Source organism: Pongo pygmaeus, chromosome 1, assembly GCF_028885625.2.
Source record: "Pongo pygmaeus isolate AG05252 chromosome 1, NHGRI_mPonPyg2-v2.0_pri, whole genome shotgun sequence".
NCBI lineage: Eukaryota > Metazoa > Chordata > Mammalia > Primates > Hominidae > Pongo > Pongo pygmaeus.
In genome coordinates, this window is record NC_072373.2 from 167,493,927 (window position 1) to 167,519,991 (window position 26,065).

The window sequence follows — 26,065 nt, forward strand, 5'->3', positions numbered from 1 at the left end:
GATGGGGATAGCATTTAATCTATAAATTACTTTGGGCAGTATGGCCATTTTCATGATATTGATTGTTTCTATCCATGAGCACGGAATGTTTTTCCATTTGTTTGTGTCCTCTTTTATTCCCTTGAGCAGTGGTTTGTAGCTCTCCTTGAAGAGGTCCTTCACATCTCTTGTAAGTTGGATTCCTAAGTATTTTATTCTCTTCGTAGCAATTGTGAATGGGAGTTCACTCATGATTTGGCTCTCTGTTTGTCTATTACTGGTGTATAGGAATGCTTGTGATTTTTGCACATTGATTTTGTATCCTGAGACTTTGCTGAAATTGCTTATCAGCGTAAGGAGATTTTGGGCTGAGACAACAGGGTTTTCTAAATATACAATCATGTCATTTGCAAACAGAGATAATTTGACTTCCTCTCTTCCTATTTGAATACCCTTTATTGCTTTCTTTTGCCTGATTTCCCTGGCCAGAACTTCCAATACTATGTTGAATAGGAGTGGTGAGAGAGGGCATCCTTGCCTTGTGCCAGTTTTCAAAGGGAATGCTTCCAGCTTTTGCCCATTCAGTATGGGCAAAATATGTGTTTGTCATAAATAGCTCTTATTATTTTGAGATACATTCCATCAATACCTAGTTTATTGAGAGATTTTACCATGAAGCAGTTTTGAATTTTATCGAAGGCCTTTTCTGCATCTATTGAGATAATCATGTGGTTTTTGTCATTAGTTCTGTTTATGTGATGGATTACGTTTACTGATTTGCATTTGCTGAACCAGCCTTGCATCCCAGGGATGAAGCCAACGTGATCGTGGTACATAAGCTTTTCGATGTGCTGCTGGATTTGGTTTGCCAGTATTTTATTGAGGATTTTTGCATCGATGTTGATCAGGGATATTGGTCTGAAATTTTTTTTTGTTGTTGTGTGTCTGTGAAGTGGCTATATTAATATCAGACAAAATCAACTTCAGACCAAAGAATATCACCAAGAATAAAGAAGGTCATTTCATAACTACTAAGGAGTCAATTCATTAAGAAACAATAATTCTAAATGTTTATGTACCTAACAACAGAGCTTCATAATACAGTTAGTCCTCACTTAATGTTGTCAATAGGTTCTCAGAAACTGTGACTGTAAGCAAAATGATGTGCAATAAAATCAATTTTTTTCTCATCATTGTTAAAATGAAATGAAGTTGAACAAAAGGATGTTGAGGACCTGCTGTACATCGTTTCACTTAAAGTTACAGTTTCCAAGAACCTATCTATGACGTTAAGTAGGAATTACTATAAAGGAAGCAAAAACTGATAGAACTTCAGGAAGAAATAGACAAATCCACAATGATAGATGTTAAATCATTTTGGTCCCTGAGATACAACGGGTATACCAGAGATAACCCTAAATTCTAATTTTTAATTAATGGCTCTTAGGCCCATCATGTCCTGGTCATCTAAGAGAAACCCTGAAAAAATTCTGGCCGCCCCCTCTGGGAAGGGAGGAGCGCCTCTGCCCGGCTGCCCCGTCTGGGAAGTGAGGAGCGCCTCTGCCCGGCCGCCCCATCCGGGAAGTGAGGAGCGCCTCTGCCCGGCCACCCATCGTCTGGGATGTGAGGAGCGCCTCTGCCCGGCTGCCCCGTCTGGGAAGTGAGGAGCGCCTCTGCCCGGCCGCCCTGTCTGGGAAGTGAGGAGCGCCTCTGCCCAGCCGCCCATTGTCTGGGATGTGAGGAGCGCCTCTGCCCGGCCGCCCCGTCTGGGAAGTGAGGAGCGCCTCTGCCTGGCCGCCCCGTCTGGGAAGTGAGGAGAGCCTCTGCCCGGCTGCCCCGTCTGGGAAGTGAGGAGTGCCTCTGCCCGGCCGCCACCCAGTCTGGGAAGTGAGAAGCGCCTCTGCCTGGCCGCCCGGTCTGGGAAGTGAGGACAGCCTCTGCCCGGCTGCCCCGTCTGGGAAGTGAGGAGTGCCTCTGCCCGGCCGCCACCCAGTCTGGGAAGTGAGGAGCGCCTCTGCCTGGCTGCTGTGCAGTCTTCGAAGTGTGAAGTCACAGCCTTTCTGCAGGTGTACCCAACAGCTCCGAAGAGACAGCGACCATCGAGAACGGGCCATGAGGACGATGGCGGTTTTGTCAAAAAGAAAAGGGGGAAATGTGGAGAAAAGAGAGATCAGATTGTTACTGTGTCTGTGTAGGAAGAAGTAGGCATAGGAGACTCCATTTTGTTCTGTACTAAGAAAAATTCTTCTGCCTTGGGATGCTGTTAATCTATAACCTTACCCCCAACCCCGTGCTCTCTGCAACATGTGCTGTGTCAACTCAGGGTTAAATGGATTAAGGGTGGTGCAAGATGTGCTTTGTTAAACAGATGCTTCAAGGCAGCATGCTCGTTAAGAGTCATCACCACTCCCTAATCTCAAGTACCCAGGGACACAAACACTGCGGAAGGAAGGCCGCAGGGACCTCTGCCTAGGAAAACCAGAGACCTTTGTTCACGTGTTTATCTGCTGACCTTCTCTCCACTATTATCCTATGACCCTGCCACATCCCCCTCTCTGAGAAACACCCAAGAATGATCAATAAATACTAAAAAAAAAAAAAAGTGACACTTCATTTAAACTTGGGAAGACATTTCATTTATTAGCCATTTATTCTTCCTCAATTTATTCATTTATTAAAGATTCACTGAGTATAAAAAAAAAAAAGAAAAAGAAAAAATGCTAGCCAGGTGATAGCATGCAATCTGTGGAAAGATGAGGCTTATTAAACATAAAATAAATTCTTAATTGTTTTCTTCATAGACAGCTCACAGACAAATTTTAAGAAATTTTTTTTACTTTTGGTATTCGGTCTAGATACTACTAGGAGGGCCATTTGGATTTATATACTATATACCTCGACATAACAGTGCACAGCATGATATAATGAGAAGGAAAAACTGCATAATACAAGGAAATAAGTTTGTAGCTCAGAAAGGTAGGAAGATAAGTTTAAAAGCTTGATAAATCAGGACAGATTCAGCATTGTTAAAATAATCTAATTTTTGCAACCATGTTCTAATATTACTAGAAATTAAATAATAGAGACAGAATCAAGTTTAAGAATCTTGTATTAAATTCTTATGAATAAATTCATTGTAGATGACTTGGAGGGTAGTAGTGATATAAAATCACTGTGGCTGAAAGCCGCTACCTTCTAAGCACTTAGACTTGTGAGATATCAGAATGTCAATGCCTTCAAATAGAAAGGGAACTGAAACAAATGAACGAAACTATCCATCAGATAAATGCCACAGAAAATGAGAGATGAGTGACTCCAGCTAAAGTAATTTCATTAAAATCCTTAGCAAAACAAAAGTAACTATTAAAAAATTTCTCTGATAGAAAAGGAGATATTAAAGAATCAAGAATTTAAGTAGGAATATGATCCAGTTAGAAATAGATTTCAAATATTAATTTGAATTCATGCCTTTATAAGAAAAACACTGAAAACATGTATCTGTTCTAGCTTGTCCACTGAAATGGCTTGGGTCTATATCATCCCCACAAAGCACCTTTGCACTCAGATTATGGTCTCTAACACTTTTTCATCTAAAGAAAAAAAAAAAAAAACAAGGACTCAATGGGAAATTGCTAGCTTCCTATCTGATACTGAAAAGTACAAAGTGGGTCTGAACGTGTGGTTTGGAAGAAAACAAGATGTTTCATGAGATTAACATGGTTTTGTTGAAAGATATAGAAGCAAATCTCAAAGGACCTTCCACTGGCCAATGTCACGACAATTTGAGCATCAAAAGATAATTGGTTGAGATCAACCAACATACAGTAAATGTGAAAAGCTGTAAGTCTGTAATAACAAAAAGAAAATGTTAGCATTAAAATATCTTAAATGAGGTGAAGAGAATATTATATTTCTGCTGAGGCAACAAAGAGTCTTGACCAAGGCAGGGCAGTAACCTCTAGACATGTGTTAAGAACTAGAAATTCACCAAAGTGAATATTTTTCTAATTATTTAATGTCTCTCATCTCTTGGACTGTAAGTTTCTTGAGAGTAATATTTTTCTAATTATTTAATGTCTCTCACCTGTTGGACTGTAAGTTTCTTGACAGTAAAGACCGTGTGTTTCATACTTTTAGCAGTAACCCCAGTGCCTGGCACATAGTAACCTCTCAATAAATAATTGTGGAATGAATGAATAACTTTATTCATCTAATCCTCTTCTTGTGAATACTTGTTTCCAACTTTTTATTAAAGCTACAATAAAATTCTTGTACATGTGTTTTCCACACATATGGAGAACTTCTCTGTAAATACTTAAGCGTCTTAGAAATGCTGGGTCGTAAGTTAAACATATTCTCTGTTTTTCTAGGTACTCTCAAATTTCTCACAAATGGGTTAGACCAATTTACCCTCCCACCAGCAGTATTTCAGTTCCTATTTCCTCATACCCTTGCTAACACTTGATATCATTGAACCTTCAAATTTGTGTATATTATATCTGATAAGTAAGAATGGTATCTCATTTTATTTTGCATTCCCTTTATTACCAGGATATGCATTTTCTTGTATTTGGCCAAGTTTCTAATTAAACAGCACCTCTTCACAATCTTGGCTCATTTTTCTTGGGTTGTTCAAGTTTTTCATATTCATTGCATATTCATTTGTGGTTCTTTATTATTTTGGAGACTAATCTTTCCTGATACATCTTCACAAATGCACACATATATACATATATGTATATGTGTATGTGTATATGTATATATACACACATATACATACACGTGTATACACACGTATACATACACGTATATACACGTGTATATATACACATATATGTATATGCGTATGTGTGTATGTATATATACATATACGTATATGTGTGTATGTACATATACATATACGTATATGTGTGTATGTACATATACATATACGTATGTGTATGTATATATACACATACGTATATGTGTGTATGTATATATACATATACGTATATGTGTGTATGTATATATACATAGACGTATATGTATGTATATATACATATACGTATATGTGTGTATGTATATATACATAGACGTATATGTATGTATATGTATATGTATATTATATTATATATAAATATATAATTATAAACATATAATAATTATGTTTATAATTATATAATATATATTAGTATATTATATATTATTATATATTATATATTAAGTGATATATAATTATACATTATAATTATATAATATAATTATACATTATAATTATATTATATAATTATACATTATAATTATATTATATAATTATACATTATAATTATATTATATAATTATACATTATAATTATATTATATAATTATACATTATAATTATATTATATAATTATACATTATAATTATATTATATAATTATAATGTAGACTTTTATATTATATACATTATATGTCTAAATGTATTTATATATACATGTGTATACATATACATATATGTATTTTTAAATATACGTGTGTATATATACACATATGTATATAAACATATACATACATTTACTATAATGTACATATATTTATTATATATGTATATTTATACATATTTGTATAAATATGATGTGGATATTTTTAATTTTATCTGGTCAAACTGATTAATATTTCCCTTTTATAGACTGTGTTTTATAGTTTATACGAGTTCTTATTGGCTGGCACGGTGGCTCAGGCTTGTAATCCTAGCCCTTTGGGAGGCCAAGACAGGAGGACCACTTGAGCCAAGGAGTTCGAGACAACCCTGGACAACATAGGGAGACCCTGTCTCTACAAAAAATAAAAATTAAAAATTAACTGGGCGTGGTGGCACACACCTGTGGTCCCAGCTACTTGGGAGGCTGAGGTGGGAGGATCATTTGAGCCCAGGGAGGTCAAGGCTGCAGTGAGCCGTGATTGTGACACTGTTGCACTCCAGCCTGGGCAACAGAGGAAGACACTGCCTCAGAATCTAAAAAATAAGTTTTTCTCTACTCCAGTATCATAACTATTCCTTCTATAAAACAATGCAATTTAGTTTTAGTACATATCATGTAGCCATAGCAAATAGCACATATCACAGCGTCAGTAAATGTAGACTAGCTGCTGTTAACATGACTGCTTTTACTTTTCTATTCGTAACACTCTAGTAAAAATGCTCTCTCAAAAGTCATCAGTAATTTCTCATTGCCAGACCCTACACCCTCTACTCAGGCTATTTCCTGCTCTATCTCTTTTAAGCATTTATACACTTTGTACAACCCCTTTTTTCTGCAAATGTCTTTCCTTTGGTTTCTACAGTAGTATACTATTATGAATTTTGTGCTATATATTACCTTTCCTTTCTCAGTTTAATTCACTGATTCTTCTTCTTCAGTATATCCTTAAAGATACATATTTTCCACCTATACTTTCCATCAATGTGATCTTATCTATTGGCCTTAAATGCCACCTTGCCCACCTTGCTGGAAAAAAAAAAATCAATATGTCTATCCTTCACTTCCACACAGCCGACCTCAAATAACACACACCCGAATTTAAATTATCTTCCCCTAAAATTCAGGCTTCCTCTAGTATACCACTTTTGGTTACCAACACTATCATCCAAGATGGAGATATTTAAATCTTTGTTTCCTCTCTGTCTCTGAAGACCCCAAATCCAATCATCTGACAAATGCTGTTGATCCCACCTTAAAATATCTCAAATCCATCCTCTCTTTTCCAGATCCACCGCCCTATATCAAAGTCATCATGTCCTGTCTACTGACTTTCATTTCTTTTACATTACCATCAGTTATCTTTCTAAAGCATGAAGTGGAAAAACACTTCCTTTTAGTCTACATTCAACACTTCACTACTGACACCAAATGTGTGAAGGTTTTTCCCATACCAACTGATTTTCCAACTCTCCACACACCAACCGGGAATCCTATACTTCAATTATGAACTAACTACCTGAAGTTAGCACAGACCCCACAGGGTAAGGGCTGTCCCATAAGATCAATCTCCACTTCAGATGCCAATCATCAGAAGTAGGTTCCAGATTACCCATACTTCCGTCCAACTTGGCTACAAATCAGCGGTTCCCACTATCCCCTCCTCAGGTTTGGTAATTTGCTGTGATGACTCACAGAACTCAAGGAAACATCTGGTTATATTTCGCCATTTATTATAAAGGATATCATAAAGAATACAGATGAAAAGGTACACAGAGAAAGGTCTAGAAGGGTCCCAAGTACAGGAGCTTCTGCTCCCGTGAAGTTGTTAGGAGTTGAAGGAGTGTGTTACCCTCCCAGGAGGTGGATGTGTTCACCAATCCAGAAGCTCTCCATATCCCATATTTTAGGGATTCTTATGGAGGCTTCATCACATAGGCATGATAAATTATCAACTCAATCTCCTCTTCCCTTCCCCAGAGGATTGGGAATGGGGCTGAAAGTTCCATTCTAATCTTGGCTTGGTCTTTCTGGTGACAAGATGTCATCCAGAAACCCACAGAGTCACCTCATTAGAACAAAAGATGCATTCTAATCACCCAGGAAATTCCAAGGGATTTAGGAGCTCCATATGAGACACTCCCATCACCCCCATCACTCAGCAAATTGTTAAGAGTTTTACCAACTGTGTTAGGAACTGGGATCAAAGACCAAACACAAGAACAAAAGACGTTCCTAGCACCCCTACCGCTCAGGATATTATAAGAGTTTTAGGAGCTCTGAGTCAGGAACAGGTGGCAGAAACTAATATATATAATTCCTATGATTTCACAAGCATATATTCAGTTATGATTTTGATGTGTCCTTCTGGGCATGATCAATGCCCTAGCCAGCATGTTTTCAACAAATCATTACTAAAAATAATTAAATGAAATTTTTCATTTCATTGCTCAAAAATAATCATTGTAATTAAGAAGCCAGCTGGGTACCCCATCTCCTACCTCTCTGAAAACTTAGTAAAGTTGTTTGAACCAAAAATGACATGACATGTAGAAGGCAAAGCTAGCCCTAAGGTTTCTGCTAATTCTTCACAGCTTAAGGTTTCATGGTCCTATGTGCTTCTAGCTCTTGCGATGATAATGTGTTGTTTTTTTCATCCCAGATGCCAAATTTCAGCTTTTTCCAGAAAAATTCCTCTTACATCAAGTATTTCATGAGCTCAACTGACTTTACTGAAGATCAGCGACAATAACAAGGAAACCTCTCAATGGACATACAGCCTCCGGCTGCCTTTCTGGCTCTCTCTTTTCTTATCCCCTCCTCCCACACCTTTCTCCTTTCCTATATCCCCAATCCTACTCCAGAAAAGAAGTCTTCTATTTCCCTCATTCATAGCTTCTTTATCATTTACTTTTCATCGCTTGATTTTTCAAAGTATTTCTTCCAAAATATATATATAATATAATGCTATCCTAAGAATAATTCTAATAAATTTTTAATTTTTGAAATCATAAATAATATCACTTAAAATGCTTATATGTATCAGACATACAGATATAAATCCATACTCTCAACCATACGTATTGCTGTGGTTGTCCTCTGCCCAAAAAAAAAAAAAATGACCTAACTCTTTAGCACAGCACTCAAGATCTTCCTCTATAATTTGGTGCTTTTCAGAATTATCTCCTACCATAGCTAAACTGGACATCTGTCTCCTAAATATGCCCTTTAATAACTCACTGCTATTGCTTTCATCATGCCATTCTATTTACCTAAGATGCATTCCTTCTTTATCAAATTCCTACTTATCCTTCAAGACTGTTGTAAGGACTCAATGAGTTAATACATGTAAATTATTTAGAATACCGCTTGACACATTATAAGTGCTCAATAAATGTCAGCTGTTATTACTACAAGCCATTTACAAGGTTTTAGAAAATTGCTAATAAATGATATACCAAAATAGGTCAACCAAAAATGAAAAGCCATGATAACAACATACTATAACACATATTCACTCTCTCTCTATCTCACACACAAAACACAAAACCAAGCAAGGATGTATATTTAAAAGAATGCCAGTATTAGAGACATAGTCTTGGTTTAAATTTCAACTCTGCCATTTAATACCCATGTGACTTTGAACAAATTATTTAACTTCTCAAATTTCCTGCCTTCACATTCACAAGATGAGAATACCTGAATCTACCTTGTAGGTTTCTTGTGAGAATTAAAGATATTTCCTAAAGAGCCCAGCATGGTGCCTGGCACCCAATGAGTGACATGAATTATTAAAAGAAAATTATTGAAAGAATTAATATACATAGAAATTCAAAACCATCAAGTAAAGTCAATTTCAGATACTGAAACATCCTTAAGAATTAAAAAAATTATCATTTTTAGATTAACTAAGGTGATACTTTTAATTATCAGAGAATGTGACAAAGAATATTAACATATCAATTCAAATAATATTTACTTAGTACTCATACTATAAGTCCAAAATTATGGGGATATAACAAAAGATGACAAGGTCCTTATCCTCAACTAGTTAACAAGAAACCCAAACAACATAGTAATATATTATGGGCTATAAGAAATACAAATACTTAAAACAAATATTGCAAAAGTAGATTAATCTAGAAATAAAATAATAAAAAGTTACATGATGATTTCTACAAAAATTTTTAAATGGTTTACAAATTTTGTACTTACCTTCATATTTAAAATGGTAACATTTTCCAAGCAATAATACAGGAGAATTTCTACTAAAATATGTCTTTGTTTTCAACACCCAACCTAGAAAAAAAAAAAAAAGAAAATGTTTTGTAATTAAAAGATTTCAGACTAAAAGTCTAGCAGCATTTTCTTTTACTTAATTTCAAACCATCAATTATTATTTATGGATGTGCATTTTTGGCAACAGTTGCAAAATACAATATTTGGACAATGAACTGGAAATAAAGGCAATTTATGCTAGTTTCAAATAAAGTTAAGAATTTTAAACACACTTTAAAAACTATCCAATTAAAGGACATAAGAAAGAAAAAACTTTAATTTTAATTTATTTTCAGACAGCTCATAACGGTCTTTATCAAGTTCTTACAATGTTCTTATGGTACATAATTTAAACTGCCAATTGTGTTTTTCCTGAATTTGTATTATCAAAGGGTTTTACTGAATTCTGTTTTCACACTTATTTTATGAATATGAGCTTTTTTCCTGTTGAAGCTGGTTCTGCCCAAGTACTTCTCCATCTTAGGTGGGCTTCAAAAATAGCCATATACTCCGTATTAGATTCGTTTGCAAATCAAAAGGAACTAGGTTAAAAATAATATCTAGGAGAAAAATCAGAGGTATCAGTGCATGAACTTTACAGTCTGTTTTGTGTGAGAAGAAGCCTATTTTGCTTATTTCCTGGCACAGAGATGAGGCTGCCTGAAACTGTATCTGAAAAGCCAAGGTATTATCATCACCTGAATAAATTCTATATGGTTTAGAACACTAAAAAAAAAAAAAAAAAATTACACAAGACATGAGGATATTAATATACTCTAGCAACTTTTAAAAAAAGGAAAAAAGGCCAGGCCCAGTGGCTCACGCCTGTAATCCCAGCACTTTGGGAGGCCAAGGTGGGCAGATCACGAGGTCAAGAGTTCAAGACCAGCCTGACCAACATGGTGAACCCCAGTATCTACTAAAAATACAAAAAAAATTAGCCGGGTGTGGTAGTGCGCACCTGTAGTCCCAGCTACTCAGGAGGCTGAAGCAGAAGAATCAATTGAACCTGGGAGGCAGAGGTTGCAGTGAGCTGAGATTGCACCACTGCACTCCAGCCTGTGTGAGAGAGTGAGACTAAGTCTCAAAAAAAAAAAGAAAAAAGGAGACCACATTGTATGCTTGAGTTTCTAAGCAATGTTTATGATGATACTTGGCTCTTTCTTCAGGAGATATTTTTAACTACATTCCTTATAGAAATATTTCATTCAAAGTAAAGTATGCCATTTATTCTGAAGAAATTGTCAGTGACTTAAGAGGGAAAATGATAAATATTGCCAAATATTTCTTTGGATTTATACAATTTTTAAAACATGATACTTACTATATTTCATGTTGTTCCAAGCAGATATAAATTTGGTTTTTAGCTTGTCAACTTCATCTGTTCCTGTAGCCTCCATATTCAAATTCTAAAGGAAAAGCCATCACTCGATTGCATTCTTCTGTAGAGTTTAATCTTTTATACTGACTTTAAAAATTAAGGAAAAAATCAGTAATTACTACATATATGGTTACATGGAGCAATACCTGTTAAAGTTACTTAAGTGATTAAATACAATTTGAACTGGAAATGAACAAAATAATTTCTCTTTTTACACTCAGAAATAAACAGAAAACCAATTTCTCATTTTACAAACAGAAATCTTATAGAATAAGATATTCTATATTTTAATTACAAAAAACCTTTACTAACAAATATACAACAATAAACCTATCATGCAAAACAAGCAATAATCTCCCCCAACTGCTCACAATTGAATACAATAAATCAATTTAGCAACACAGCTCTGCTCTGGTGCATTGGCGCAAGTGAGAATATCCAAGATTTGTTTTATCTGTAATTACAGAAGGTGATTTGAAATCTTATAAAAAATCTTGACTATCTTCAGAATGGAAGCTTCCACTTATATTGATTAGTCACTACTTTCACATAAAGTCTAATTATTTTGTTTTGTTTTTTAAATAAGACATTTCCTACGTTTCCTTCCTACCTCCATACTGCAGCACTTAAAAAAATAGAACGGCTTAAACTTATAACGGAAAATGTTGTCTTACTTTAAAATAGAATAAATGTAGCTCATAAGTGTTTGTTTTATTACTGACTTCAGGGAAAATTGAGATGTGTGATATAATCTCAAAAGGAACAAATTATAACTGAAAATGCTTGTGCTTATTTGCAATAATTCACAGACAGTTTACTTTTCAAGAAAAGAATGCTGCACAGAACATTACCCTTTTAGGATTAGAAATATCTACTCAAAAATATTGATACATTCATTTCTCTAACAATAGACATTCCATTTTATAATATGTATTAAAAGTTACCAATTATACATCATAGTTCTGAGCCAGGAGAAAGCATGGTCTATTGGAAGAACTTAAAGAATCAATGTGACTAGGAAACAGAAAAGTCTAAAAAAGTGGCATGAGATGTCTAAAAAAGTGGCATGAGATGAGGCTATAGGGTTATATAGATGCCAAAGCACAAAGCGCCTTGTAGACCAGGTTAAAAATTTTGTTCTTTATCCTAAGAGCAGTTTGTTTCAAACAGGAATATCATAACCAGATTCAGTAGGTTTGTTTTACTTCAATAGCAGCATGGAGAAGAACACGGAAAGGAACAAGAGTAGATAATGAGTTTACTACTACAGGTTGAGTATCCCTTATCCAAAATGCTTGGGACTGAAAGTGTTTGGATTTCTTTTTTTTTTTTTTTAATATTTGCATTATGTATACTTACTAGTTGAGGATCGTTAATCCGAAAATCCAAAATCCAAAATGCTCCAATGAGCATTTCCTTTGAGCATCATGTTGGCATTCAAAAGGTTACAGATCCTGGAAAATTTCAGATTTCTGATTTTCGGATTAAGGATGCTCAACCTGTATTATACAGGACTAGGAGATGATAGCTTGGACTGGAGCAGTGAAGATGGAGAAATGGACATTTGAGGAAACATGGAGAAAATTCAGTAAGTCTTGGTGATACAATGGATATGGAAGGTAAAGAACAGGGATATGCCAAAGATATACCCAGGCTTTGGTCTGTGAAACTAAATAGATGGTGCCAATCACTGAGATAGGAAACATCAGGAGAGGGAGAGGATTATGAATTTGATTTGAGATATGTGGTATTTAAGATGTCTCTGAGAAACACAAGCAGAGAGTAGTTCTTTTCTTTTTTTTTTTTTTTTTTTTTGGAGACGGAGTCTTGCTCTGTCCCCCAAGCTGGAGTGCAGTGGTGCAATCTCGGCTCACTGCAAGCTCCGCCTCCCCGGTTCATGCCATTCTCCTGCCTCAGCCTCCCGCGTAATTGGGACTCCAGGTGCCTGTCACCACATCCGGCTAATTTTTTGTATTTTTAGTAGAGACGGGTTTTCACTGTGTTAGCCAGGATGGTCTCGATCTCCTGACCTCGTGATCCGCCCGCCTCGGCGTCCCAAAGTGCCAGGATTACAGGCACGAGCCACCGTGCCCTGCCATTCTTTTCTTTAATCATTAGATAAATTATTGCCAGGCACTGTTCTAGGCACTGCAGGTACAGCTGAGAACAAAGGCAATGAAATACCTGTTCTCTTGGAACTTACACTCTAGATATATTCTCGGGATGTCAATCAACTAGGCAGTTGGATATATAGATTTGGAGCTCAAAGGAGAGGTCTGGGCTAGGCATATTAATTTGAGAACTGCTGACGTATAAATGAGAATGAAAGCTATAAACACATTCCTCAAGGACTCTGGTTTTTTGTTTATACCCCTAGCACTTGGCATAGTTCCTGGTATTTAAGGATGATATTTAAGGCCCTTGATGAAATAACCTCTGCCTACTTACTCAGCTTCCTCTTTTACTACTTCACATGCAGCATATGCTGAAACCACATTTAATATTAATATCAAAGCTTCCTGAACTTGGTATGTTATCTGGTACCTCATGCCTTTGCATCTTTTCCCTCTACCTCAAGTGCCTTACTGCTCACCCTCACTGTATGACGACCTTACTATCATGGAGTCCCTGAAACCCAGATTTGGTTTCACTTCCTCTGGTAAGACTGGTAAGATTTCCTGACTGCCCTCTCTAAACTTTAAACTAAGATAGGTGTCCTCCTCTTAGTTCTCATAGGATCCTACATTTTCCTACATTCATTGCACTATACTGTAACTGACTGTTCTTAAATTCTGCCTGGCGCAGAATTGGTTCTCAAAAATATTTATTAAAGGAATCAGTGAACTGATATGAAATATAGGTATATCACTAGCAGCACTCTCACCAGAATCAGAATTTTTTTTTAACTGACACTAGAATAAAGAAAAGGAAAGAAGAATTTTCCTCAAGAAAACTGCATACATAATTTAGCAAAATCTGGAAAAGCAAGAAAAGGAAAAGAGTTTATAAAATGTGTGAATTATATATAGTGCATCCACATGATGGATTATGCATTCATTAAAAATGTCTCCTAAAATGGGGAAACACTATGCAGAATCTGAAACTTATGTGTCATATGACACAGGCAAAGGCAGGGACAGCAGAGGGGGAATGCAGGGAGTTAGAAAGTAAGAAAGAAGTACAGCAAAATGTTAAAAGTAGTTTCTCTGTGGTTATTTTTATACCACAGTTGCCCACATTTTCCAAATCTTATACAAAAACATTTATTATTTTTAGAATTTAAAAAAATTATTTTTAAAAAGCCACCAAGCTTGATCTTCCAGATCCAAAATTTTTAAATGAGAGTATGTGCATGCAGGTATCTTCTTGCTAAGTCTGAAAGAAAGAAGGCCACAGGGAAGACTTTTTGGTTCAGACAGTTCCCATCACCAGCCATCCGGAATACTCTGGACAGTCCTCAGCAAGTGTGAAAACCAAGATGCCTTAAACTGGATGGGGAAAAAATGAAGATAGTGAGCAATTAGACATGTTATATGGGGAAGTCTATATCTTAGATAATGATGCCTAAGTAAATACATAAGCAAGATAAGATGCCGTGACAAATCCATGGAGGCAGAGAGTAGGAGGATGGTTACCAGAGGCTAGGAAGGGTAATGAGAGGGTTGGGGAGAGGTGGGAATGGTTAATGGGTACAAAAAAAAAAAAATAGAAAGAATGAATATGACCAATATTTGATAGCACAACGGGGGATTATAGTCAATAATAATTTAATTGAACATTTAAAAATAACTAAAAGAGCATAACTGGATTGTTTGTAATACAAAGGATATATGCTTGAGGGAATGGATACCCCATTTTTCATGATGTAAGTATGACACATTTCATGTCTATATCAAAACATCTCATGTACCCCATAAATATATACACCTACTATGTACCCACAAAAATTAAAATTAAAAATTAAGATGCTGTGATAGATACAGAAATTAATGAAACAAATACTCTAAACCTCAAAGGCACTTAGAGTGGAATAAATTGTTGAGTTGTTATTTCATTATTTTTGGTCAAAACTCCTGCTATGTAGCTACACTATTTACTCAGAGTAACTTTACCCCCAAACTTGAAACAATTGAAACACCTTTGGGACACATCCTTAACTATTCTATGAAAATATTTTCATTATCATTGTTAGATAGAGTAGTTGAGAACGATAAAATTATTATCATAAGGTTAAACTAAAGATGAGTTGTTGCCAGTTTAATAAATAATTCAGCATAGTTACTTTTCATATGACTAAAATTAAATTCCATTTTTCTGTAAAGACTGAAATCCACTTTATTTCTGTAACAAAAATTTAAATGGAGCCTGGTGTAGTGGCTCACACCTGCAATCCCCACACTTTGGGAGGCTGAAGGGGAGAACTGCTGGAGCCAAGTTTTCAAGACCAGCCTGGACAACATAGTGAGCTTTTCTCCCTATAAAATTAAAAATTAGCCAGACATGGTGGTGTGTGCCTACAGTCCCAGTTACTGGTGAGGTTGGGGGATCACTTGAACTGAGGAAGTCAGGGCTTCAGTAAGCGATGATTGTGCTACTGCACTCCAACCTGGACGACAGAACAAGATACTATCTCAAAAATAAATAAATAGCCAGGCGCGGTGGCTCACGCCTATAATCCCAGCACTTTAGGAGGCCAAGGTGGGTGGATCACGACGAGGTCAGGGGTTCGAGACCAGCCTGACCAACATGGTGAAACCCCATCTCTACTAAAAATACAAAAATTAGCCAGGCATGGTGGTGCACGCCTGTAATCCCAGCTACTCAGGAGGCTGAGGCAGGAGAATCACTTGAACCTGCGAGGCGGAGCCTGCAGTGAGCCAAGACTGTGCCACTGCACTCCAGCCTGGGCAACAAAGCAAGACTCTGTCTCCAAAAAAAAAAATAAACATTAAAATGGCTGTTTCTAAAAATCTTAACTTTGGAGAAATCAGAGATTATTTTGAAAGATGATCCCTTGAGCCATGTTGGAAAGTATTACAAATTGAGACACTTTACAAAGGATAACCAAAAATTCCGATTGAAGAGGAGAGTTGCCTTACCACATATTAAAACACACTATAAAACTACAGTAAAGTTTAGTACTATTTAAATTTATTTTTCTTATTAGCACAGGATAACACTGAATAAAACATAATGGCGAGCACAAATATAAACCCAAGTATATTTAAGAATTTAGTACCTAATATGAAAAATAACTACACGAGTGAGAAAAGATGGCTAATTTAATAAATGCTAAAACAATAAGCTAGACAGTTTTTAAAATAAAGCTAGATGACTACCTCAATAAATGATGAATTCTAGATGAATCAAATATTTAAATACAAATGCAAACACATATGTGCACATATTCCAAGGAAACATAGATTTAAATTATTTTTTAAATCTTGGGGTAGAAAAGGCCTTTCTGGCTGGGCACGGTGTGCTCATGCCTGTAATCCCCACACTTTGGGAGGCCAAAGTGGGTGGATCACTGAGGTCAGGAGTTCAAGACCTGCCTGGCCAACATGGTGAAACCTCGTCTCTACTAAAAATACAAAAAAATTAGCCAGGTGTGGTGGCACGCGCCTGTAATCTCAGCTACTTGGGAGACTGAGGCAGAAGAATTGCTTCAACCCAGGAGGTGAAGGTTGCAGTGAGCTGAGATTGGGCTACTTCACTCCAGCCTGGACAACAGAGCAAGATTCTATCTCAAAAAAAAAAAATAAAAGGTTTTTCTAAGCATGGTATATAAAACCAGAAATCAGACAGGAAAATGTAATTAAATAAAAATGAAACCTTTGTAGAGAAAGAAGAAAAACAGTATAAGGTTGTTACAATCCAACAGTAAGGAAAAAAGTTCAATACCAATTACCAATTACATATATAAAGAGTTAATGTCCTTAATATACAAAATGGTCTTATAAATCAATAAGGAAAAACCTAAACAGAAAAAAAGGCAATTGGAAAAAGAAAAAGGCCATAAACATACAAAATATTTTCAACCTTACTAGACCTCAGAAATGTACATTAAATGAATTTTTTTCATCACAAGAGATCAAACTGCCAATCCTGAAAAAACAAGCATAATTAACAATAACATAACTATTTCTCAAATTATTAACTCATAAACAATAACAATTATTTCTCAAATTATTAACTCTTTGATGGCAGAGAATAGCACAGCCAGCACTAACAAACATAAAATCATCTGCTGATGACTAAATTATGGCATATACACATTATAATTATATAGATCTATATTTATCACTATAAAAAGATATCAAGGGCATAGAGTGAGAAAAAAAGGGGAACAGCATGAATATAACTTATGCATGTCGATACATAAATATCATATATGTATATACATATGCCCACACATGTACATATATACATAAAACAATGTCTAGAAGTTCATAATGTTAGTTTCTTTTTTTTTCTTTTTCCCCGAGACAGAGTCTTGCTCTGTTGCCCAGGCCAGAGTGCAATGGTGCGATCTCAGCTCACCGCAACCTCCACCTCCCAGTTTCAAGCAATTCTCCTCCATCAGCCTCAGGAGTAGCTGGGATTTCAGGCATGTACCACCATGCCCAGCTAATTTTTGTATTTTTAGTAAAGACGGGGTTTCACCATGTTGGCCAGGCTGGTCTCGAACTCCTGACCTCAGGTGATTCGCCCACGTTGGCCTCCCAAACTGCTGGGATTACAGGTATGAGCCACCGCGCCCAGCCCATAATGTTGGCGTCTAAGAAATGAACCTCTACTTTGACTTTCCTCTTTGTATTTCTCTTTATTATTTAAATTGTTCACATTGAGCCTCTTTTAAAAAACATCAAAATTATTCAAAAGTAAACTGCTCAAATAAAAAATTGAATACACTAAATTACAAATATAACCAGCTTATATTAAATTCTAACAATACAACTGAAACTGCTGGACTAGAAAATTGACAGAGAAGACATCCTATTACAAAATTCCTAACAGCTGATAAAGTCAAAATGCTGAGACTTTTTTTTTCTTCTTTTTAAGATAAAGAACCTTATTCTTGTGGTTCTTAAAGACATCAGATTCAGCTATTTAGTCATGTGAACATTCAACTTCCTCAATTTAATTCCCCATGGCAACTCTAGCTAAATAAAGTAACTTGGAGGATTATTCTTTGTTAATTCATAATTTTTGTTTCTCCTTAAAATAAATGGGGTAACATTTGGAAAGAGAAAAAGTAATAAATTAATGCTTTGTTCTATTAAAATATTTTACTTATATTTGTGTCAGATAAGCCAAGGAAAGCAAGACAAACAGTACTTTTAGTTTAACTGCAAATGAGCAAAAAAAAAAAAAAAAACCCACACAAATGAGGAAACCGCTTGCCTGCTTTTGTTAAAAAAAAAAAAATTAAAATGCATTTGACTACAAAGCATATAGAAAAGTAATAATTTAGCCATAATTATAAAATTAGGAATTTTGTAATAGGATGCCTTCTCTGTCAGTATATTTCAATCCCTGTAGCAGTTAAAATGCCTGGTTTCACTGCCCCAGTGATTAACTGATATGCCAAAATTCTTGTTTATTCTATGTGGTGTCATTAGATTCTCAATCTGGAAAGCATCAAAATAATATACTTCACAATTTCCAAACTATTTTTAGAAGGTGCTTATGAATTATTTCTTTAAAAACTATGATAAATTATTAAATCTTCTCTTTTTTTTTTTTTTTAAGTAAAAAGGGGTCTCCCTCTGTGGCCTAGGATGGACTGCGCAGTGGTACAATCATAGTTCACTGCAGTCTTAAACTCCTGCATTCAAGCAATCCTCCCATCTCAGCCTTCCAAGTAGCTGGGACTACAGGCACCCATCACCATCCCCGGCTTAGAAAAATTACTAAGTCTTTTTTCAAGCAGATGTTCTCTTTACTAACATATACTACAACAACCTTATCATCTGCCATCTTCATATTTCTATGCATTGTTAACATTCTAACAAATCCATTTTAATTAGATGATAATAGTATTAAAGAGAAGAAAACTATTTTATCCTATCTCAGTAAACAAAGATAAAGCTAACAGATAAGGTTTATTCCTAACTTTACTGTTAATGATACAAAAAAGCACAATGAAGACTAAGCAGAATTCTTTTGGAGAGCAGAGCTACAACATCTGATATGAAAATTATCGATTGAGACCCAGATGTCATTTTTAGAGAGTCACTTTTCTAACGAATAACCATGCATTAAGATAGTCAAAAAATTGTAAACTGATAAATGTAAAGAGTACTCAAATCAATGTACAAGAAGGGCAGGTGAAGGTAATCAGCCTCTCCCATCTAGCAATAAGACTACTTTATCCACTGAGGATTTAAGGCCAAGTAAATGCTCCTGGCAGAACTTTAGGGATTAAGTCTATGGAATACATCTCAGTCACATAGTGCAATGGGTAAAAACACCGCAGACCTCTGGAATTTGCGAATGCTCAGGCATCTTCCTCAAATAGTATTCTGCTGCTAGATGAAATATAGATATTGATTTAGAATTTTTGATGTGCTTTTAGCTATATCATCAAATAAAATGAACTGTGAAGTCTACTCTAAGTTTTTTATCTATTATATGTAACCTTTTCTACCTGCTTGCATTTTTAGTAAGAAATATCAATCCCTTATCTGATCTTGAAGGTCTCTAATACAATGGGCTATCATCTCTGCTCTCATTTCTTCTCTCCCTCTTCTTTGTTTACAGAAACATCAATTATTGTGTCCATTTCTATTCCTTCTCTTCACCGATACCTGCCAATCTTCTATCTTCATGCACTGAACTTGTACTCTATAAATGGTCAGTTTGTAAATTCCTTTCCTTATCTTTTTAAAAAGTGGCAAATATGAAGGGGAGAGCAATAGTAATATTTATGTGCAGTGTCCCCTTTCAGAGCTAAGGGGTAGGCAAGGTAGATGGCAGTAAGAGATAATGACAAAAAGACTGAAAAAAGGAACAGCAACACAGTAAAGGCAGGACATGCAGGTTCAGAAAATGGCTTTGAAAAGAAGAATAAAGGGCTGATAGCAGAGAGACTAATAAGATAGTTTTGCCTCAAGAAAAATCTTACAAACCTTCTTAGGACTCCTCAGGATCACATCCTCCAATAAAAAACACTGAATCAATGCACAGCTACTTTATAATGATGACTTAAATAAAATACCAATGCATTCTTCTCTTAAATCTAATGAGTTAAATACACATGAAAGAAACTAAGTGTTAAGCAGACACACATTTATGGTCACACATGACTTCTACCAAGTTCCTCACACCTGGCTTGTGGCAAAAACCTCCACTTCTGCAGCACTGCATATTACATGTTCACAGACTGTGCAAAGTCATCATCATAACCCACCTAAATAAGATGTAAGGAGTTTAAATGACCTCAGTCATGTACTTGAAGACCAAAATAAGAATTATTAATGACACCTAGGCTGTTTTAAGATAGCCTTAAGCCTTGATCTTATCTCTAAGAAGAACATAATATTTACCACACAGTTGTTTGATAAATACATTTTAATTATGTCAGGTTCTTAGTAACCTCTGATAAGTCGAAGGTAACTACGAATACTTGGAGCCTCCATACTTCAAAACACAACTTTCCAAGCTCTTAATATTAACTCACAGTGTTAACCTCTTATATAGAGATAGTAGTCTTTATATAAGAGGTAACACCGTAAGTTAATATAGAGACTTATATAGAGACTTATATAGTCTTATATAGACTGCTATCTTTATATAAGAGGTAAAGAGTCAAATCATTTAATCAACAAAGTATAATTAACCCCTACAAGAAATGAAGGATGTAAGAACCTCAGGACTGAAAGAGAATTTACAAAGCATCTAATAACTAACACTTTTTTTGTTTTTTGGTGTTTTGTGTGTGTGTTGGTTTTTTGTGGTTGTTGTTTTTTTTTTTTTTTTTTTTTGAGACAAGGTCTTACTCTGTTGCCCAGGCTGGAGTGCAGTGCCAAATGCCTTGATCTCCCAGGCTCCAGTAATCCTCTCACCTCAGCTCCCTAGTAGTTGGGACTACAGGCAGGCACAACCACACCTGGCTACTTTTTTCTATTCTTTGTAGAGACGGGGTTTTTCCATGTGGCCCAGGCTGATCTCAAACTCCTGACCTCAAGTGATCCGCCCGCCTCAGCCTCCCAAAGTTCCAGGACTATAGGCATGAGCCACTGTGCCTGGCACTAGTAAGTATTAATATTAACAGTAGTTCTTGACCATTGTCTCACACAATACAAGCTATCACTAATCTTTCCTAATCAATAGTACTTGGGTGGAGAGGAGTAGTGAAAGAAAATGTGTAAATTTAAAAGAATTTAAAAAATCATGGCCGGGTGCGGTGGCTCACGCCTGTAGTCCCAGCACTTTGGGAGGCTGAGGTGGGCGAATCACGAGGTCAGGAGATCGAGACCATCCTGGCTAACACAGTGAAACCCTGTCTCTACTAAAAATACAAAAATTTAGCTGGGCATGGTGGCAGGCGTCTGTAGTCCCAGCTACTCGGGAGGTTAAGGCAGGAGAATGGCGTGAACCCGGGACGTGGAGCTTGCAGTGAGCCGACATCGCGCCACTGCACTCCAGCCTGGGCAACTGAGCAGGACTCTGTTTAAAAAAAAAAAAAAAATCACTACCATCCTGAGAGCTGTGATCTGCTCTCTGGTTCAGACGCCCTAATAACCAGCTACTACTTGGGTTCAACCACCTATACAGTAAAAAGATCTCCTTTACAACACCCTTGCCAACTGCAGTCCCTCAGCCTCTGACTGAACACTTACTTCTAGAAAAGAGAGGTCAGTACTAAATGAATATTGTACTAAACTCAAAATATGCTATAAATATAAAAGCCTGATAATGTTTTAAACTGTGTATTTTCATATCTGTTCTAGAGCATCCATAACTGTTTTAGAGTATGCATAGTAACTACATGATACCTGCTAATTTTAAACAACTAGATTTGCTAAAATGATATTATGTGGAACAAAGTTTCTGTCTACACATTATTTTCACTAACTGGTCCTGGTTGTAACCTCTGAAACTAATCCTTCCATTGGAGAGCCCATCTGATATTTAAAGACTTACCTCCTAACCTCCCTAGCCCCCAATCTTCTCTTTTCTATATTAAATGTCCCAATTCCTTCAACTGATCAGAAGACTGTCTATGAGTGGTAATGAGAACCTCAATCAGGGTACTGGTGAAAGGATTAGAAATGAGTAGATAAGGCCGGGCGTGGTGGCTCACACCTGTAATCTCAGCACTTTGGGAGGCCGAGGCGGGTGGATCACGAGGTCAGGAGTTCAAGACCATCCTGGCCAAGTTGGTGAAACCCTGTCTCTACTAAAAATACAAAAATTAGCCGGGCATGGTGGTGGGTGCCTGTAATCCCAGCTACTCAGGAGGCTGAGGCAGAGAACTGCTTGAACCCCGGAGGCAGAGGTTGCAGTGAGCCGAGATCGTGCCACTGTACGACAGCCTGAGCGACAAAGCAAGACTCCACCTTAAAAAAAAAAAAAAAAAAAAAGAGTAGATAAAAGTAGCAAGTTGACATGGTAGACCTAGCAACATCATACAAATATATGGATGTGTATATGCCCACATACCAGAGAGGAGACTAAAGTGACTATGAGATTTCAGGTCTAATGTCTAGGAGGATAATGGTTCCATTAGCTGAAACAGGGAACCCAAGTAGAGAAGACTAAGGTGAAGATAGGAAATTCAGTTTGAGATACAGTGATTTTGAGGTATGTAATAAGTAAATATGAATGTTATCATGGTGCCTTTAAGAGATGACTGGGTAACTGGGGTTCTGCCCTCATAAATAAATTAATTCACTCATGGATTAATGGATTAACAGGTTATCAGAGGAGTGGGACTGGTGGCTTTACAAGAAGAGAAAGTGAGACTGGAGCTAGTGTGTTTAGCTCCTTCACCATGTGATGCCCTGCACCACCTCAGGACTCTGCAGAGTCCCCACGAGCAAGAAGGCCCTCACCAGATGCAGCTCCTCAACCTTGGACTTTTCAGCTTTCGTTAACTATAAGGAATAAATTCCTTTTTTACATAAATTACCCAGTTTCAGTTATTCTGTTATAAGCAATGAAAGACAGACTACAACAATGGATAAGACCATTTCCAAGACCCATTATATTAGTTACTCTTGCCAAGAAAAAGGTGCATCCATATTACTGAAGCTACTACTACATGTAATTTAAACACAAAATATCACGTTTATTCATCAAGTATTTGAGTGGTTACTCCTACAAGGCACTGAGGGAGATACAATGAGCCATGAAACCCAGTACCTGCCCTCATTAATCTTACATTCTAATAAGCAAGATGGTTATAACTAACCATAAGCCTGAATGTGGTTATATCTCACAATAGAGATATAAAGTATCATAACTATTAAGAGACATATTTTCCCCCTTTCCAACGAGAATATTCACACATGAATAATATCACAGGGTAAAATACAGTCACAACAAGTATTCTTCAAATATAAAGAAGGACTTAACGAAAAACATAAATCTTTCCATTCTGGTTATAAATACAGGAAAACATTAGACCTATTACTTGGGAATTAGTTAAAGTACCCCCAACAATTATGTCTATTGTTAAAGATTAATGCTTGAATTGTATCATCAGTTAAAAGAAGAGCATTGTTTAAAATGTTCACAAACACAACTGTTTTGGTTTACAAATGGAATCACTTGATGTCACTTTTCTTGCATTCCTAATTTTAAATATTATTATAACTGAAAAAATAGAGCTACAAGTTTAGAGCCTTACAAGTCTTAAAACTAAATATTCTCCAGCTGATATAACTGTTCTAGAGTTCCCTATAACTATATATTATAAAGATTTAAATTATGTCACTTTAGTAGTTTTACAGATAACTGATTTTACAAAGAGTATATTAAAAAAGTAATTTAGTAGGAACCTAACTATATTTTACATTCATAACATAATCACACAGAAAAAATAATTCAAATAACTTTGAACACCTATTTTGACTATATATACCTTTAGTGGGATATATTCTAAGAACATAAAATGGCAAAGAAATCTTTACTTGGTAAATCTGTTGCTGGAAGCAGTATCAGTCAGTCTAGTAATTCCAAAACTATTTTATGTGTGTTGTAGGATAGGTTAGATGAGTAAAAATAGTGATAAAATTGAGAATCAGAATTCTCTCTTTGGGAAAACAGAGATATAAACAGGAATTGGAAGGAAGTAATGAGAACTCTGCAGTGTTGAATTTGAATTAAAGGTATCCCGTGAACTCATGATTTCTTAAAAATGTATACGTTGGCCGGGTACAGTGGCTCACACCTGTAATCCCAGCACTTTGGGAGGCCGAGGCGGGCGGATTACCAGAGGTCCAGAGTTCGAGACCAGCCTGACCAACATGAAGAAACCCTGTCTCTACTAAAAATACAAAACTAGCTGGGTGTGGTAGCACATATCTGTGATCCCAGCTACTCGGGAGGCTGAGGCAGGAGAATCGCTTGAACCCGGGAGGCAGAGGTTGAGGTGAGCCAAGATCCGCCATTGCACTCCAGCCTGGGCAACAAGAGCAAGACTCTGTCTCAAAAAAAAAAAAAAAAGTGTATATGTATGTCCATTTAAAGGGTCTAGAACCAATGACACCCCAGTAGCAAAGAGCATATTCGATACCCAGATCTTGGTTTATTTCTATTTTTTTTTTGAGACGGAGTCTTGCTCTGTCGCCCAGGCTGGGGTGCAGTGGCGCGAACGCGGCTCACCGCAAGCTCCGCCTCCCGGGTTCACGCCATTCTTCTGCCTCAGCCTCCCTAGTAGCTGGGACTACAGGCGCCCGCCACCAAGCCCGAATCATTTTTTTTGTATTTTTTAGTAGAGATGGGGTTTCACCGTGTTAGCCAGGATGGTCTCGATCTCCTGATCTCATGATCCACCCGCCTCGGCCTCTCAAAGTGTTGGGATTACAGGCGTGAGCCACCACACCCGGCCCAGATCTTGGTTTCTAAGAATCATTTTCCACTAAAATAAAACAGGACTCTGTGGTAAAATGGCTGATTCCATGTATTGAGCAGGAAATTTACAAGGTGAGCCTGGAACATCTTATTGTGCAAATATGAGTAAGAAAGTGCTCAAACACCAATGTGGACATATCCAAAGTTCATGGGAACCAGCTTGAAGGATCTACCACTGACCAGATTTGAGATAATTTAATCACCAAAAGGAATGATGGTAGCAAATTATAACGCACTGCATAGATTTTGAAAAAAAGGATACTTGGGTACATAGTGATACTAAAATAAAAAAGAAGAGAAAGCTCTTATTTAGAGAAGAGAGCCAGCAAATACATGCAGGAATGACAGAAGTGGGAAATCACTATTTGGCAACCACCAATGCTTTTATCAACGGCTACTAAAATCACTGGATAGGAAAACAAAACCTGCAAAACAGAATATCCACATGACCTCAATTTATCACCCCTACAGATTACTACATACAAAAGGGAAAACGTACTTTCGGAATATAAAAATCTGGCTAAACTAAGTGATCAAACTTAATCACCAATAATGGAATAAACCATCATTACATTAATCCTAATATGATTAAATAGAAAGTTCAAAATATCACCCATGTAATAGTAAAAAAAAAAAAAAAAGAAAAACCCACAACTCTTCAATCTGAAACTAATTGTGAGGAAAAAATCAGATAAATCAATTTTGTGAAGCATTCTACCTGAAGACAAAAAAAGAAAGAAAAGATAAAGACTGTTCTAGATAAAACAGACATATAAGTACTAAATACAATTAATGTCTTTAATTGGATTCGGTATTTTTGTAATGGTATAATGACATTACTAGGATATTTGGAAAAATCTAATTGTTGAATATGGACCGCATATTAGACAATATTATCATATC

At 36.3% G+C, this 26,065-nt stretch overlaps 1 protein-coding gene across 3 annotated transcripts in view; it reads right to left on the bottom strand.

Moving 5' to 3' along the window:
• ATG4C (autophagy related 4C cysteine peptidase) overlaps positions 1–26,065 on the bottom strand; it is an 84,615-nt gene that overhangs the window by 53,243 nt on the left and 5,307 nt on the right. For all 3 annotated transcript variants that reach the window (XM_063654794.1, XM_054484513.2, XM_054484520.2), the window contains 2 exons: positions 11,021–11,164; positions 9,634–9,717 (listed from right to left, as the gene is read on the bottom strand). In XM_063654794.1, coding sequence (XP_063510864.1) covers positions 9,634–9,717; positions 11,021–11,096 — 160 coding nt within the window. In that variant the 5' untranslated portion in view covers positions 11,097–11,164. The remainder of the gene's footprint in view (positions 1–9,633; positions 9,718–11,020; positions 11,165–26,065) is intronic.